This window comes from Cicer arietinum, chromosome 6 (genome assembly GCF_000331145.2).
Source record: "Cicer arietinum cultivar CDC Frontier isolate Library 1 chromosome 6, Cicar.CDCFrontier_v2.0, whole genome shotgun sequence".
Classification (NCBI taxonomy): domain Eukaryota; kingdom Viridiplantae; phylum Streptophyta; class Magnoliopsida; order Fabales; family Fabaceae; genus Cicer; species Cicer arietinum.
This window is the reverse complement of record NC_021165.2, coordinates 7,585,236-7,602,546: the sequence shown is the minus strand read 5'-3', so window position 1 is coordinate 7,602,546 and position 17,311 is coordinate 7,585,236. Positions and strand designations below refer to the sequence as shown.

At 31.9% G+C, this 17,311-nt stretch overlaps 3 protein-coding genes across 7 annotated transcripts; 1 reads left to right on the top strand and 2 right to left on the bottom strand.

Annotated features, from left to right (window-relative positions):
• The first annotated feature begins 2,151 nt into the window (after positions 1-2,151).
• Positions 2,152-5,513, top strand: LOC101494292 (transcription factor TGA4-like). 2 transcript variants are annotated; one of them, XM_004503978.4, is made up of 9 exons: positions 2,152-2,454; positions 2,877-3,035; positions 3,146-3,220; positions 3,502-3,561; positions 3,639-3,719; positions 3,795-3,861; positions 4,291-4,562; positions 4,661-4,888; positions 5,090-5,513. In XM_004503978.4, the coding sequence occupies exons 2-9, from the start codon at positions 2,880-2,882 to the stop codon at positions 5,240-5,242; spliced, it is 1,092 nt and encodes a 363-aa protein (XP_004504035.1). In that variant the 5' UTR covers positions 2,152-2,454; positions 2,877-2,879; the 3' UTR covers positions 5,243-5,513. The 2 variants fall into 2 exon arrangements, with proteins under 2 accessions (XP_004504035.1, XP_004504036.1); XM_004503979.4 differs by having other exon boundaries at positions 2,316-2,454; positions 2,848-3,035.
• Positions 5,514-5,805: 292 nt separating this feature from the next.
• LOC101493970 (alanine--glyoxylate aminotransferase 2 homolog 1, mitochondrial) lies at positions 5,806-9,295 on the bottom strand. Its single transcript, XM_004503977.4, has 9 exons — positions 8,686-9,295; positions 8,369-8,599; positions 8,049-8,219; positions 7,446-7,589; positions 7,176-7,355; positions 6,625-6,850; positions 6,278-6,391; positions 6,096-6,182; positions 5,806-5,986 (listed from the first exon to the last, which is right to left on the bottom strand). The coding sequence occupies exons 1-9, from the start codon at positions 8,938-8,940 to the stop codon at positions 5,943-5,945; spliced, it is 1,452 nt and encodes a 483-aa protein (XP_004504034.1). The 5' UTR covers positions 8,941-9,295; the 3' UTR covers positions 5,806-5,942.
• Positions 9,296-11,199: 1,904 nt separating this feature from the next.
• On the bottom strand, positions 11,200-15,760 carry LOC101493436 (pentatricopeptide repeat-containing protein At4g39620, chloroplastic). 4 transcript variants are annotated; one of them, XR_001144085.3, is made up of 3 exons: positions 15,379-15,760; positions 13,652-14,861; positions 11,200-11,606 (listed from the first exon to the last, which is right to left on the bottom strand). XR_001144085.3 is itself a non-coding variant. In XM_004503975.3 (3 exons), the coding sequence occupies exons 1-2, from the start codon at positions 15,685-15,687 to the stop codon at positions 13,737-13,739; spliced, it is 1,434 nt and encodes a 477-aa protein (XP_004504032.1). In that variant the 5' UTR covers positions 15,688-15,760; the 3' UTR covers positions 11,200-11,606; positions 13,692-13,736. The 4 variants fall into 4 exon arrangements, 3 of the variants coding, with proteins under 3 accessions (XP_004504032.1, XP_004504033.1, XP_027191782.1); XM_004503975.3 differs by having other exon boundaries at positions 13,692-14,861; XM_004503976.3 differs by having other exon boundaries at positions 13,695-14,861.
• Between the last annotated feature and the right edge of the window lie 1,551 nt (positions 15,761-17,311).

The following is a 17,311-nucleotide window of genomic DNA, read 5'->3' as shown; positions in this document are numbered from 1 at the left end:
ATGGATAAAATTTATTTTAATTAGATACTACGTACGTTTGAATTAAATTCTTACATTCACGTATATGCGGGGATATTTATAATCAAAAAATTATGTTAGCTAGAGAACCCTACTAATCTAATATGTTTGATCGACCCAATGCACATATTATTAGTGGAAGTGGAAATGTGACCATTACTATGATGATTATTTACTTATTATTTAACGACAATTTAGTGATAATATTTTAATCAAAAAAATATATTTATACTATTTTAAATTGATATTGACAATTTAAATTCAAATATATTTTTAATTCTTTTAAATATAATTCGTTTTGATTTTTATGTTTGTAAATATTTATTTATTTATATCTTTGCAATATCACAAAAAGTTTTAAAAAAATCCTTAATGAATTTTATCAATTAAAAAATGTAGACATGATCAATTTTTATTGATGTATCCTTGGCTAACAGTATAATAATGCTGACAATACAATTTTTTATAATTGAAAATTATCTAACTATTAATTTACTTTAAAAATCAAATAATTAGAAAATGGTCTTAATTGTGTTGAAAAAAAATTGGGATTTAGGGTTTAGAACTAAGGAAGAGAAGAGAAGAAGAAGCACAGGGAGAACAAAGCAAAAGGAAGAGTAAAAGAGAGAGAAGGAGAGATTTGTTATTTTATTTTTATGTTCCCTTTTTTTAATATTGATTTTCCATACACTGGGTTTAATTATTTTTAAATAATATGAGCTAATGTTTTTGTTGTAGTGTTATAGAACATGAAGAATATGAGTTATTATGTTCTTTTAAAGTAGTATGAACTAACCGTGTTGCTTCCCTTTCTATAGTGTGTATGTTTCTCAATTTGGTTGTGTTTGTGTTTTGGTGGGAGAAGTACTTGAGTTCTTTCAAATGAGGAAGATATCTTTGGAGCACATAATTGTTATTCCATGCTTGGATGTTGGAAAGGATCAATTTGGGTTTAAAAGTTTCTGAGTTGAAAGAAGGATGAATATTGGACATGTTGAGATTAATTTTTTTGGGTTTTGAAGATGATTGAGTAAAAAAAAAATAGTTAGGCTTGTGGTTGAAGATGAAATTTTGGGTTTGTGGTTAAAGATGAATTTTTTGTAATTTAATTCTTTAAAATTGGGTTGAAGAATCATCCGTAGATGACGACGAAAATAAAGATTTATGAATAAAAGTTATTAAAAAGAAAATACTAATGATTAAATGAAATAATGAATTATTTTTATTTAAAATATAAAAAAAATAAAGTCAACATATTCAATCCAATCAGCTAAATTATTTTAGTGCCACGTCAACAAAGTAATGTCGCGACAATGTTTTTGAATTAAAAATCTTATTACGGACTTTTTAAAAAATTTTGTGAAATTACAAGAATATAAATAAAAATAATAATATTTATAGAAATTAAAATCAAAATAGTTATATTTGTAGAAATTAAAAGCATATTTAGACAATAATCCAGAAACATAGCGTCATTTAAAATTTTTGGCATAGTAAACAAAATCAATCTTTAAAGAATAAATAAATGATTAGAATTAATATACACATAAATCCATCACAACCGGTTCAATAAAATACAATTAAACACTTTAACAATAACTATTATTTTAATTTATCATTCAATTATTATTATTTATAATATTTTTAAAATAAATTTTTTATATTGATGTAAATTTTTTTGTCAATAGTTAATAACGATAAGTTGATAATTCAGTAATAATCTGATATTTTTTTGATAATTTTGTTTTAAATTATTACACTTCTTATTTTTTAGACAAAAACTTTAAACCACGTCAAATATAGAAGTCAAATCCAAAAAATAATTTCATAAAAAAACATTATTTAAAAATGATTTTTAATAATTTGTTTTCAGATAAATACAACAAATATATAGGTGTGAAAGCCTTGACTCTCCGTGGCACAATACAAGTACTAATAAAACAGAATAGAGCAGACACACATAAAAATACAACGACCAATAATCCATTTTTCTTCATTATAAAATGATACAAAGTTAATTTAAAAAAAAAAAAACTAGTTAATGCCTTTAATTCGTTAATTCATCGTCATTAATATACATAAACAGGTAGTGGCACTTATTATAATTTTAATAATGTTTCGTCTTGCCATGATGGGAGCTGGCAATTGGAAGATATTGGATCGGAAAATGGTTTGCGTTGGGAATTTGGTTCTCTATTTTTTGGTTGCGTGTCTTATGCAACAAAATAAATAAATAAATAAACTTGGATCACTCTCATGGTAGTCGCATATATTTTATTTCTAATTTAAAAATTTATCTTCCGAGAAAATCGAGGAACAACCAAGTACGAGAAACAAAGTCATCAATACATCAAACAAAACATAACAGCTTTTTTACTTTTGGAAATGGAAACACAAGTTGCTTTTGTTGTGCGCTTTCTATGATCCACTTCTCTGGTACTTTCTTCCTCTTGTTATTATGTAATAATAATCATTTTTCGTTTTGTGTTTTAAAAAGTGTGTATATCTATTTGACTTTATTTTCACGTACGTACCAAAAATTCTGATTTTTATTTGTTCCTCCTTTTCTTTATTTGGAAAAATATAATCCCAGAGTCAATTTGCACAGGTGTAATTGAAGAGTGAAGTAAATAGTTCAAGAAAATTGAGTTGGAATACCGACTAGAACAATCGTTAATTAAATTTTACTTACTTTTCGATCGAATTCAAGATTACTTAGTTATTTTCTCCGGATATAGTCGTTAGTAGACTTTGTCACTTTTTTTTACTTGTGACAATTTGGATTGAATTATTTGTAGTATGTGTAATTGTTTAATTTATATGATTAAGTTAAATTGCTGGACCAAATATGTCCATAGGGCATGGATTCTTCATCCTCCCAATATGTTTCCACAAGTATTGGTGTATATGATCCTATCCACCAGTTTGCTATATGGGAAGAACATTTCAAGAATAATGGTGATTTAAGTGCATCCATGTCCTTAATTGAGGAGGCCAATATGAAGTTAAATAATCAGGTTAGGTTGCAAGTTTATCAAATTTTTATGCTTTGTATTTTGCACATGATAATGACTATTTTCGCCTAACTAATTATATTATTTTATGGTGTTAAATTTAATGCCTATAGTCAGAGGATGCTTGTTTTGGAATATTGGGAACATCTACCAAGTATGATCAAGAAGCTAACAAACTTACTGATAAGGTAACGTTAACATAATGTTACTAATTTGAACTATTTTCTACTTTCTACATGGGGAACCTTAATTACTGCATGTGCAATATTAAGTTCAAGTTGTTTCTGAATGCATAAGTTGATTATTCATCTTATTCTTTACTTATGCCTCCAACTTAGTAGAAATTTAAAGTGACATTAAAAAGCATTTTAGAACCAAATTTTGCACTGCAGATTAGGAGGTTCCCTGCTTCCAAATTTTGGATGTCTGGATTGCATTTTTTATGCTTATAAGGTGATGAAACATGCAGATGCAAAGACGTCTTGCGCAAAACCGAGAGGCTGCTCGAAAGAGTCGTTTGAAGAAAAAGGTTTGTTTTAAGTTTTATACTTCACACATTGAAGTTTTGTACCAAACAAACATTTGATTTGTGACATTTCATTACAGGCTTATGTACAACAGTTAGAATCGTGTCGTTTAAAGCTGGTGCAGCTAGAGCAAGAGCTAGATCGCACAAGACAACAACAGGTAATGTGAAGTTTCTGCTGGGGATCATTTCATAATCTCTTCTTTTGTTAATCTCTTGAGGCAACAAAACTGCAGGAGGGGTTGTATGTTGCTGGTGGATTGTGTTCAAATAATTTGGGTTTTGAAGGCTCTGTAAATTCAGGTTTGTTTGTTGTTTGCTGGCTCTTGACATTGTTCTGTCACTGCTCTTTTCAATGTGGTTATGCTGTGATGATATCAGTTATTTTTTCTTATCTATGTCTTAATAATTTCCTTCTCTATAAAAATCAATTAGCTAATAAATCAACTACCAAGGGTCAAGAGTGAGTGAGTTCTAAAGCAAACTTTGAGAGAAATCTTTATGCTTCATTTTACGTGATATAGGTTGGACTTTTTGGTTGCAGCACTGTACAATTTTCATGAATCTATTTGCAACTGTAAAGTTGTTCAGAAATTTCTTAAGCTGTGCAATGAAGTTTAGACACTTCATTCTGTCTTGTTATATAATATTAGCTTTGAGGTATCCTTGAGTATGTTTTTCTTCTTGTTATTAAACTCATTTCTCCAACAAGTTTTTGGACCTTATTTACAGAAATAACAACTTTTAAGATGGAGTATGGAAACTGGGTGGAAGAGCAAAACAGACAAATATTGGAGTTGAAAACTGCTTTAAGTGCTCATATCAGTGACATACAGCTTGAGCCGATTGTAAATGGCACCATGAATCACTATTTCAAACTCTTCTGCATGAAATCTGCTGCTGCACAAGTAGATGTTTTCTATGTTATCAACGGCATGTGGAATACAACAGCTGAAAGGTTTTTCCTGTGGATCGGAGGTTTTCGCCCCTCTGAACTTCTTAAGGTAATGCCTAATAAAGATACTCGACCAACTTGTGTTTGTTTCTGTTGTCATATTTCTATTATTTATGGCTTAATGTACGTTTGTGATGAGAATTGCAGGTTCTGGTCCCTTTGATTGAACCATTGACAGAGGAACAAAGGTTTGATGCATCTAATCTTGAACAGTCGTGTCGGCAAGCAGAAGATGCCCTTTCACAAGGTATGGAAAAACTCCAGGGAATGCTTGCTGACACAGTAGTAGCAGGACAACTCATTGAAGGAATTTACATTCCACAGATGGCTGTTGCAATAGAGAGGCTGGAAGCTCTGGCTAGTTTTGTCAACCAGGTAATGCACTTTGTATATATTAGATTAGACGAGGTTTTAATCTTAGCAAGAGTATTAGTTACTCCAGTATGCATTAGAATGTATATTCTATCAACACAAATTACCACATTATAAAGGTTAAACTAGGAGTTGACCATAAAAAAAGGGTAAAACTAGGCTACTAGAAAAACTGAACCAATTAAGCTTAATATTGTCAAACAGGCTGATCATCTACGACAGGAAACTTTGCAGCAGATGTCTCGAATACTTACCATACGTCAAACTGCTCGTTGGCTGCTTGCTTTGGGTGAGTATTTTCAACGTCTAAGGGCTTTGAGCACACTTTGGACTAACCGTCCTCGTGAACCTGCTTAGTAATCTTCAAGCAAGAGATAGAGCAAACTTGTAATTTTAACACCATGGTCAGGATTACATCCAGATCCCGATTGCTGGCAAAGCCTTGCGGTATAGTTGTAAATATGACTGCCCATTTATGAATAGATGATCATGGTGATTCTATTGATATTGGTAATGTAAGATATGTAAAAGCTGGGTGTTTTGAACATGAAACAAGTGTTTCTTGCTAGCCAAGTTTCTTCTTTAGCAGACTTTGGAAACCTTAACAAATAAATTTTATTTTCCTAAATGTATTGAATTTTCTGAGAATGTAAAATATGATTTTCGGGCTTTGAATCTAGGTCGTCAATCTGGATCGGAATCTAGGTCGTCAATCTGGATCGAACAAAATCTGAATCGCCTCTTCTTAAATGAACAATCGCAATTTGCATAGCACCACGGTTTAATGATGTCATGATTTGAAATGTAGTCAATCTTTCCTATATGGATTTAACATTAGTCTAAAACTGATTGCAACCTTTTGATGCCATGATACCCAAAATTATATACACTAATCCATGTTCAACTCATAATGTACCGACTAAAAGAAGAAAACACCCTCTTCGCAATGGGTGAACATTTCATTATTGGTAGTAAAACTTGTGAATATATGTTTACAAATTATGTTGCCTTGTAGCAATTTGCCTCCATTATCAAGGATTTTATTTGAATAATCATTTCACAACTTTGTTATAGAATAATCCAAGGCATCGACAAGAAAATCTGCGAGCAAAGAGAATGGTCAGTGAAATAATGGTTTTTGCTAAGTTAGATACTTCAATATAAAATCTGGAACTTGCATCTCAGTTAAGAGAGGAGGACGAAATTATACCTGCATCATCTTTGGTGAAGCACATTGGAGGCTTAATCCTAAAAACATTTCCATGCAGTCCTCCTTTCCCAATAAGAACACCCAGCTCTTCAATCCATATGGATGTAAATGGTTAGACTATATTTGGAACATATATTGAAAAGGATTGCTTCATAGGCATGATGATATGATTATTGTCTCACCTCTAAGTTTTTCGAATATGACAGCAGTCTCGGCCTTTGCAGGTGTCTTGTTTTTTTGGTCGGTAACAAGCTCTACCCCCACCATTAAACCCCTTCCCCTCACATCACCAATGACTGTCAAATTATATAATAAACTATGAGAATAATCAACAAAATTGCAGCAACCTGAGAAACAGTCTTTTGTGTAAACACATATGATGCAGCTACATGCTGACTATAACAGATCAGTTACTAGGCTCAAATCTAATAAGGCATGTACATAGATAGCCAGAAAATGCAAACATGGCATAAAAGAACTGTATTACAAAATTAACCATTTAAAATATGTTATATTTAAAATGACATACTGTCATGTCGTTGCATAAGTGATCTCAAACGCTCCAGCAAGTGCGAACCAACATCGGCGCAATGAGCCTGGCGCTTCTCCTCATCTAGAACCTTGAGCACTGCAAGACCCCCAGCAGAACATACAGGGTTCCCACCAAACGTATTAAATTGAATCTTCTGGGCCATCACACTTGCTATTTCTGGAGTAGTAACTACAGCTGCTAATGGCAAACCGTTGCCAATACCCTAATACAGATTAACATTAGATACAATAGAATAATTGCAGAAGATATGAAAGATAAAAAGCTAAAACAAAATATATTCTAATTCCAATGAAAATATAGTATATAGCACATATAAAAATATGCTTACAAATATACTATAATTAAAAGATAGCAGAACAAAAAAATATCTCGAGCTAAATGTTAAGGAAAACCATGAAATTAAGCTTAAAAGATAGACATGAATAGATAATTAACCTCATTAGAGACACTGTTGCACTTCAAATGTATAACTAAGGTGCCAAGGTTTCAGGAACTATTTAATAAAAATTTAAGATTTTGATTTATACCTTTGCCATTGTAACTATATCAGGAATAACACCCTGTGTTTCGAATCCCCAATAATGGCTTCCTGTGCGGCCAAACCCAGTTTGCACTTCATCTGCAATGCAGACACCACCAGCCTTGTGTACCATGTCATAGACTTGTTTTAAATACCCAGGGGCCAACTCAACTGCTCCTCCAACTCCCTAGAATAAGCCATGGTGAAAAAAGTAAATAAAAAAAGTAGGCCAGTCTAATTACCACCTTAAATATTGAACATGATGGATTATACATACCTGAATTGTTTCAGCTATAAATCCAGCAATTTTTCCTGAAGTACCATAGTCAATATGGTCTTGGACATCTCTGGCATAGCTATTAGCGTCTGTTCCAAAGATTCCACGGTATGGGTCTGGATTCATAACATGATGAATTTCACCCTAAGAGGTTCAAAATGTTGTTAAGAATAATTTTATCGTACTATGGTTTGTTTGTTTCTGCATAAAAAAATTGAATGAAGAAAATCAACAATTTCTGAAACAAACTTGAAAGTTTTCAATTTTGAAGTTTGCCTAAAATCTATGATCAGCTTCCGAGGGTCCTGACGATGGACATTAAAAAAAATCAAATGTGAACCAATTTTGATTATATTAAAAGCAAACTTCATATTTGGTTCCCAAATATTGAATTCAGTGTTCAAGTGAGTAAAAACAGGTTGACAAGGAAATGAATTAGGAACAGCTGCGAGTCTCAATCGCCACATTGATGAAAAATAACATAGTTTGGTGCAATACATGTATACTGTAACTTATAACTCTTATTAGAATTCAAAAGTGGCATATGCAGGATCAATTGAAAACTTGAAATATTACGATCAAATAAGAAAGTAACTGACAAACCTCTGGAAGTGGGTATTTCCAGGTGTTAAGGGCGGTGAGACCCATTGTATTAGAACTCCCTCCATGATATGCATTCCTTAAAGAAATCATACCAAGATTACCAGTATACAATCTAGCCATCAGCATTGCCAATTCATTTGCTTCAGAACCAGAATTTACAAAATAAACAACCTGCAATTCAAAATTTCACAATTATGTTCCACATTCAATGAAATCTATCACATCACCAAATTGAACAGGTTTTCTCCAATCAATGCATGGCATGAGAAATCAGAGGCATTATGCAATCATACAGTCATAATTAAATAAGATTTACTAACTTTAAGATTTCCAGGCATTTTCGACGCCAACGCCTCGGCGAAATCAGCTATAGTATGGTGTAAATAAATAGTAGTTGCATGCTGCAAAAGTTTACTCTGCTCAATGATGGCATTCAATACTTGAGGATGACAATGTCCACAAGAAACAGTAACAATCCCAGCAAATGCATCAAGGTAACGCTTCCCATTCTCATCATATAGATATTGCATCTTCCCCTCCACAATATTCAACTACACACATTGTTCAAATTCAAATAATCCCAATCAAACACAATCAATTAATTTCAATAATAACGAGGTTAATTAAGGAAACTGACGGGTTTCTGATAGTAATGGAATAAGGAAGGACCGAGGAACGTTTTTCGCTTGGCGAAAACTTCATCGGCGAATGGTCCTTTATACGGATGAGGCTGGTGATCGAACGGCGGAAGCTGCGGCGGTGTAGAGATGTTTTGAGTGGCGGTGGCGGCGGAAGACGAGGATCCGAGAGATGTAAAAGTTCTGCATGCGATGAAATCGGAAGAACTGAGTTTGTTCGATCTCTTTAGTAGAAATTGCATCGCTGCTGCCATGGTTGAATCTTGATTGGTTTTTTTTATTTAATTTATTTTTCTGATCCGAGTGAGTGAAGTAAAGCAAATTATATAGTGAATAGTTTAATAGTTTAACATCTTAATAAATAATATAATTAATTGGGAATGGGGGTTACAGTTGTTGGAATCAGAAACACTCTGGCACGTTATTGCATTGTCTTCTGAAAACGAGGGATTCTAGTGTGTAATAAATATTAAGATGAAAACGAGGGATTTTGCTAAGAAACTAGAAATAGTCGGAGAATTTATTTATTTTGTTTTATGACAGATTTTCGGCTAAGTTATCTGTTTCTGGGTGGTAACGTATTCATCTTGGATGACGTGGAGTGGATATGTTCTGTCTACCACATTTATTTACTACTTATCTTTTATTCCCTCCGTCTAGTCTAAAGTGTCATACAAGGTTTTATAATAGTGTTGCAGAAGATAATTTTTATTTATTAAAATGATAATTTAAGAGACGGAGGAAATATATAATAACAACAATAACTATTTTTTGTGATTAAAATAGAAAAATTCTGATATGGGAATACATTTTACTGTGGATGAATATTTTAAAAATAAGTAAATTATTAGTTTGAATTTTAAAATTGTAAATATCCATTAAGTTAGATATTAAATGGCTAAAACTTAATTTCAGGTAACGTTTTAGTCCTTTATCTTTTTTTTTCCGATTTAGTCCTTTATTCCTAACAATATCAAATAAAGTATGAAAATATGAGTTTATTTGAAGATTTGCGTTAAGAATTTAATGAAATTTGTATTATATTGAAGAATATAATTAATTTTATGAGTTTTGATTGAATTTTTTTTTTGAATTTTTGTATAAAAAAGAATAACATTGTTGAAATTTTAAAACATAAAATATCGAATTGTTACTTAAAATTAAAAATAAAGGACCAAGTCGAGAAAAAAAAAAGATAAAGGACTAAAATGTTACCTGAAATTAAGTTAAGGGACCATAGATGTAATTTAGCCATATTAAATTTATGAATATCACATTATCCTTTTTAATTGTTTAAAATTAATAAAAATATTATGTGTCAATTATTTAAAAAAAATTATGTCGAATTTGAAAATTTATCGAGCATTTTGACTACCTTCTTCCTTAATACAACCGGCTAGTATTAATCAATAATTTATTACTATCTTCAGCTTTAAATATAAGACTTTGTTAAGATTTTTTTTGGGTCTTTTTTTATAAAATCTCTTTCAATTTTTATCTTCATTAATTATTATTTTGTTTATCGACTCTTAATTATGTTATGTTTTTCTTCAAAGTTAAACTAAATTAATAAAACAGTTTAAATTACCAACCAATTTTTTTAATTTATGTGATTTTGTCTAAAGAGTCTTGTATAGGAACGGAGGTATTACTAATTTGATACGGATTATACAAAAAAATCTGATTTGTTAGTTTATCATATAATTGTAGAAATCCCTCAAATGAAAGTGGATCACTGCATATTTAATACAAAAAGTATAATATATCGAAGAGTACAGTTTGATACACTTGCAAGTTCAATTTGTAAATATTACGATTACGATTAACATAACAGTCATGACGATTAATCAAGCTGACCGTCTTTCATTGACGCAGATGATTATTATTAGTTTATATCATCTAGTGGTATCTTATCTGTGAGTGAATGTGATGCATGCACCAAACAAACGAGAGTAATAAATTAGCAATATCTTGGTATACAGTAATCCCGGAAAATTTTATTTGCCTTTTACATTTTTTCTTAATCTTCATTTTTAATTAAAATTAATTAATCATTTATTACGTGTTTTTTGCCAAACACAACAATCTTAGTGAGTTACCAATTCAAGAGTGTACTTTCCTGTTGCCTCGATTGTTTCTTTAAGGATAAATAGTTTGGAAACGGAGGCTCATCCACCCCCTAAACAAAAGAAACATGTTAGCAGAAACTAGCTTTTATGAGTGTTATTTATGTGAAAATACATTACCGAAATTCCGATAACGTTTTTGACATTTTGTAAACAAATTGAAAGACCGGATGAACAGTCGTTAAGATGCCCATAGTCAAAAGAGGGTTGAATCCAACTGGTCCATTGTAGTTCAAAACCAAGTCAATCAAACAGCTATGGCTCTCCATAAGTCCCAATTTGCACCAGAAAACTTGCGAAATAATTAAGAATAACTTTTTACTGTTTTAAATCTTTCCTGTATAAATTATAAATACTTAAAAACAAATAGGCACCAACTCCCTTAAGTACTAATCAAATGCCAATGCTTTTTCAAAACAACTATACTTGCATATTCAAGAAATCCAAGTGCAAATACTTCACAACTAACATTTTCAGCAGATTAATTTTTAAATCAATCCATTGTTTTTAATTCTGTTCTGTCCTTAAAGCATTACAAGTCACCTTGGAGCCTCAATTTCAAATTGCATCAGTATGATCATTGCACCTGAATAATCAACACCATCATTGATAAAGTCTTCATTTGTAAGTCATAGATTTACTCATTACCCTCCACTCCTCCAGTAGTGAGTCCACTCTTTTGGTTTGATTTACTCATTACTAATTAGCTTTGGCAGCTGTTAGTTCTGAATCATCTTTTCATAGACCATAGTACCCCAAAGACAAGGGGTACTTGTGAAGAAAATACCTTACACCTATGAACAAAACCGAACCAGTCAATTCGGGAAAAAGCAGACAAATTTTATTGGAAAAAAAAAAAAGTAACCCAGTGGAAACTTAGTCAATTGTTACTTATAACAAAATAAAAAGGATAAATAAAAATAAATATTCCAACATAATACAAAACCAGAAAGTCAGTGGATTAAGCAGCATCCACTCAACATATTCTTCCAAATATAATAGATAGAAAAGAGATTACCACACAATACATTTAAAATGCCTCAAAAAAAGAGGAATAATTTTGACTGCCATTCTCACTTAGTGCTGCACAATCGTCACAAGAAAAAAAATATTATCATTTTATAGAGGAACTAAAACTACCCAAAACTTTTTTTTTAAAGTGGAGGATGCATAAATCAAACAATGTCATAATATTTTATCACAAATCATGTCTTACCTAATAATTTTATATTTAAAACAAAACCTCCTTATGTTTTGACACCTATAGTTGTTTTTTGGCCTTCTCTACCTCTAACTGTTAAATTATTCTCCATCCTTCATCAAGTTTTCTCTGCACACCAAATCTACAAAGACAATATTCTACCATATTTTCTATAATAAGAGGTATATCATCATTTTCTTTAATGATTTAATTTCGAATCCTATCTTGACTTGGATGATACTTTTTCTTATCACGAATTACAGCTGAAGCATGTTAAGTCTTGGGAACCAGAAATTTCTATGGTATGCCTGTACTTCATTTTAAACCGGAAAACTTGCAAGGAATAGACAAGAAGAAAGCATAGTATGATAAACAGACACAGCAGAAGGAGAAAAAAAAAAGGCAGTGAGCACACTACATGAATATTAAAACTATATTATGTTGTTTTCAGAATACCATGAATAAAGCTACTCAAACAAACTTGTTGAGCAAGTGACTGACACATAATAAATATATTTTGAGAGTGGAAATCAAAAGAGAAAAAATATCAACAAAGTTTTGCGAAGAGTATGAGAGTAATTGCAGTGAGCCAAAAGAATTCAGCAGACAGTGATAAATCACAAAATTTCCTCTTTTAGGCACAATTCTTTAAAACAATATTTGTTAGATCATATGATTTTATTCCTATCATAGTTTTGTCTCCAAAGTATCCTCCACGGAGTACGCATGCTGTGCCAAGGCATTTTGCATATTATAGTTTAGCAAACATATCATAGTGATGACGAGTAATGAAACATTACAGGCTACTATGGAAAATAAGCGCACATCATTCTCTTATTCTTGTTTCTTTTGTCTAAAGAACATTAACCTTCAGGGAGTTATATCTTCCCCAATGAATTTTTAGTTTCAGCATTATTGTAATAAATGTGGATGGAGATCCGTTAAGTCACTCCTCAACCTTACTCAATCTATAACTCTTTGTAAAATGTGAATATAATAACAAATCCAACAATTGGATAAATATAATGATCATGTACACCAAAATAAAGATATGTACATAGAAGTTAAGATAAATCAAATACTAACAAGTATGAAATCTTATAGTTGATAGTTATCTATATTTTAAAAATGGTTAAATAAGTTTAGTCCCTATAAAATTTTGAAATTTCGTTTTTAGTCCCTATAAAAAAAATCACATTTTTTTGTACTTACAAAATTATTCTACAAGCTTTTTAAGTCCTTGGTGGAACAAAACATCCTTCAATTTTTTAATTGTATTTTGCAAGTATGTTTAGAACATTATTAAAAATTCATCCACACAAATTTAGAATTTTTTAACTTGGGATGAATTAAATATGAATTTTTTAAATATCATGTGTTCAAGATTAAAGTCCTGAAAATATGGACCTAGAAATCGAATTTTAAGCTCATTTTGTGTGGAAAAACTTTTTTTTTTGTTGTAAATATATATACAAAAAAACCACTCAAATATATATGTTCATGTTCTAACAGGGACCAAAAATGCTTGCATAATAATTTTCTAGGAACTGAAAAATGTGATTTTTTTTACGGGGACTAGAAACTTTTTAACCCTTTTAAAAAAGAAAACGTGATGTCACACAAGGACCAAGTGAGAACCTGTTCCTCAGAAAAATTGGTGCAATGTAATATAGCATACCACCTCGCAAGTGAACTGAGCTAGCTTCATTGCGCGAATTGCCAACTATGTTTCTGTTTGAGTTTTTGCGAACTTTTGTGGATTTTTTGAATCAGTTCCAGCATTTGCAGATCCTGACTTTTCGGTTGAAGATCCAATAGCACCCAAAGCATCCAAGAAGAACCTTTTATTAGGGATAACACCATCTTTATCCATGTGCTTTAGCAATTTATCTAGAAGCTCCTTTGAATTGGCTTTAGTGTATGCCTTATAAAGAAGTTTATATGTTGATGCATCTGGAAATATATTTACACGCCTGGCCCTCGCAAACAGTGAATCTGCTTCTTGTGGCAAACCATTTATGCAGTAAACATCAAGCATAGCATTTAGTGTTGAAACTTTCATCGGAACTTTTGACTCAATCAGACCATCAAACAATTCAACAGCCTTGGAGACGCAATCGCAGAAGCCGTACATATATATGAGACTCTCATGTGTAACAAAACTGGGTGTATAACCCATGTCAGTCATATTCTGGAAAACATTTTCTGCTTTATCCTTTAACCGTGCCTTCCCATAGTTCAAAATCATCGAGTTGAACGTAGGCAGTGAAGGTTTCTCTTTGGAGCGTAATAAACTCTTAAAAACTTGTTCCATCTTATCGAATTGCTGCTTTTTCCCATATGAATCAATGAGCAAATTGTAGGTAATCAAGTCAGGCTTAACCTGATTACTCTTCATTCGAGCAAGGACTGTTTCCATTTCGCGGATCATCCCATTTTTTCCATATGCATCCATCACACCATTGAAGGTGTAAATGTCTGGTGAAACAACGCTATCATCGAGATCTTTGAACAAAGAGTTCACCTGATCCACATTACGAGACTGAGCAAATGCTCTCAAAAGAATATTGTACGTAACGATGTTGGGCTTGCACCGCTCGATTCCTTTCATCTTCTCGAAGTATCCAAGTGCTTTGGCCAAAGCATTTGATTTGTTCCTCGTATGAAGGTGGGCAGAGATTAGCGCATTATACACAGAAGTATCCGGACGACAGCCAGTGTTTCGCATCTCGGAGAAAAGCCACATGGCGAGTCTGATTTGCCCTTTCTTTCCCATAACTGATATGAGTTTAGAGTAAACGCCATTATCAGCAATATACCATCGTTGTCTCTGCATCCATCTGAAAACCTGAAGTTCAAACATCACTACTCTTAAGTCACAAATAGCCAACCATTGACATTATCATTTCAGCTCCCTTAATTTAACGCACCCTACAATGTGGTAACATGAAATGATTTTTGTTTAAAAATATTAAGATATTATTAGCGGAATAACATTGCTTACAATTGATTCTTAAGTCATGTTTGGATAAACTACTTAATTAAGCAATTATAGTGTTTATCATTTATGCAGAAGAATACAATAAAATCAATTTGTTTTCATATAAACAATAAGTTGTTCTCATAAGTTGTCTCGGAGGGTCTACAGAAACACTTTATGTATGATAAGCACTTATGCTTAAACTGTTTATCCAAACAGCACCTAAATAACTTCTACTGATTGCTTCTTAGAACACTAGTAATCTTTTCACAATGAGAAATTGCATTACCATAATCAAACAACACCTATAAAAAAAAAAAAAGGACAGCAATTTTCATGAATGATAAGGGAAAAAGTGTGTGTAGAGAAAGAAAAGGGATCTCACCTCAAGGCATTGAAGCCATTTATCATGTTTACCGAGTTCTTCAAAGAGCAAGAAGCAATGCTCTGTTCTAACCAACTTCACATACTTGTTCAGTGTTGTCACCAATGGCTCTTTCTCGCTTATCTTCCGTGTGAGCAAACGAACAAGCTCTTGAGTTTCGGATCGCTCGCTCGTTATCTTCTTCCTATTCAATCGGGTCGGGTTCGACCCGCACGAAATTCGGATTACACGTGGAAGGTTAACGCTACTCGTTGGAAATGAATAATAATAAGAAGGAGAAGGAGGAGTAGAGAAAGAAAGAGAAGACATGAATGGCAATTGGTAACGGTAACACAAACACCGCCACGTTGCGGTTGAAGTTGCACAGAGTGTGATTTACTGCAAAGGAGAGACAGACGAATTGTGATGTTTGTGGGCCGGCCCATCATCGAGTTGGGGTATCAGCATCGACCTGATTTTGGGTCGAGTTTTGTACCAGGCACCCCCCCAATTTGACCTGCCACCCCCCACTATTTTTTAAAGACTAAAATACCCTTTTGTAAAACAGTATAATATTATTTTAAAAATTATCATTCAGATTTCACACCCCACCACCTTCGAAAATTTACAAAACAAAATGTTGGATTCGAAACTTTAAATTTTCGAAATGAATTTTAGTAAGTTACTCGAAAATTTTGCTATTTTAAAACCTTCGAAATACAGTTTATTTAAAAAAAAGACAAAATTTCAAAACTTTGGATAAATGCCAAATTTTCGAAATAGACAGTTTCGAAACTTTGCTTGCATTTGAAAGTTTCGAAAACCAATGCCGCGGCAGCCCACGAATAGTGTCGACAACGAGCTAAATCAATAAATAAACTAATGTATTTCGCCTCCACACGCGTATGCGTTTTATCGGCGAAAATGGTGCTGCCAACTAAGTGCAATAGATACGCTCTAGCCGCATACTCAAACTGATTAGTTTGAATGAGACGACTATATAAGTCACGCAGCCACTGCAATCTATATTGGGCACATTTATTAAAATTAATTTCAGCTAGAGATTCCTCCCAAGTTGCACCTAAGTACTCATGTGCAGCTCTAGCAGCATTATTAGTACTCATATTCACAGGTGCATCAAAAAATTTACCATTCGGTGATATGTGAAGGAGAGTAGCTACGTCGTCTAAAGTAATGGTCATCTCTCCAAATGGCAAATGAAATGAGCTGGTCTCCCTGTGCCATCTTTCAATAAATGCCGAGACGAGACCAGCATCAACCATAGTGAGGTAGGCCGAAGAAAGAGGTAGCAGCCCAGATTCCCGAATCCAACGCTCTACAGGATGTGGCACAGGAACTTCAGAAAACTTCTTCAACTTCAATCCATGAGTAATGACCTTTAACGGTCCACGATCCTGCGAGTAATTACAAAGTAATTAATTAATTAAATAACATTAAACAAATAATTGAATAAATAAATTTAAATAAACAATTAATTAAATAAATAATTCAATAAATATATTTAAATAAACAATTAATTAAATCAACTTAAACAACTAATTGAATAAATAAATTTAAACAAACAACAAATTAAATAAACTTAATTAAATAACCTTAAACAAATATTTGAATAAAATAAATTTAAATCAACTTAAACAAATATTTGAATAAATAAATTTAAATAAATTTAACTAAACAATTAATTATATATAAATTTAACTAAACAATTAATTATATATAAATTTAACTAAACAATTAATTATATATAAATTTAACTAAACAATTAATTATATATAAATTTAACTAAACAATTAATTAAATAAACTTAATTTAATAATTAAATATATAAATTTAAATAAACAATTAAATATATAATTGAATAAATATATTTCAATAAACACTTGAATTAAATAGACTTAAAATGCCTCAAATTGAAATATACCTCTCCTTCCCA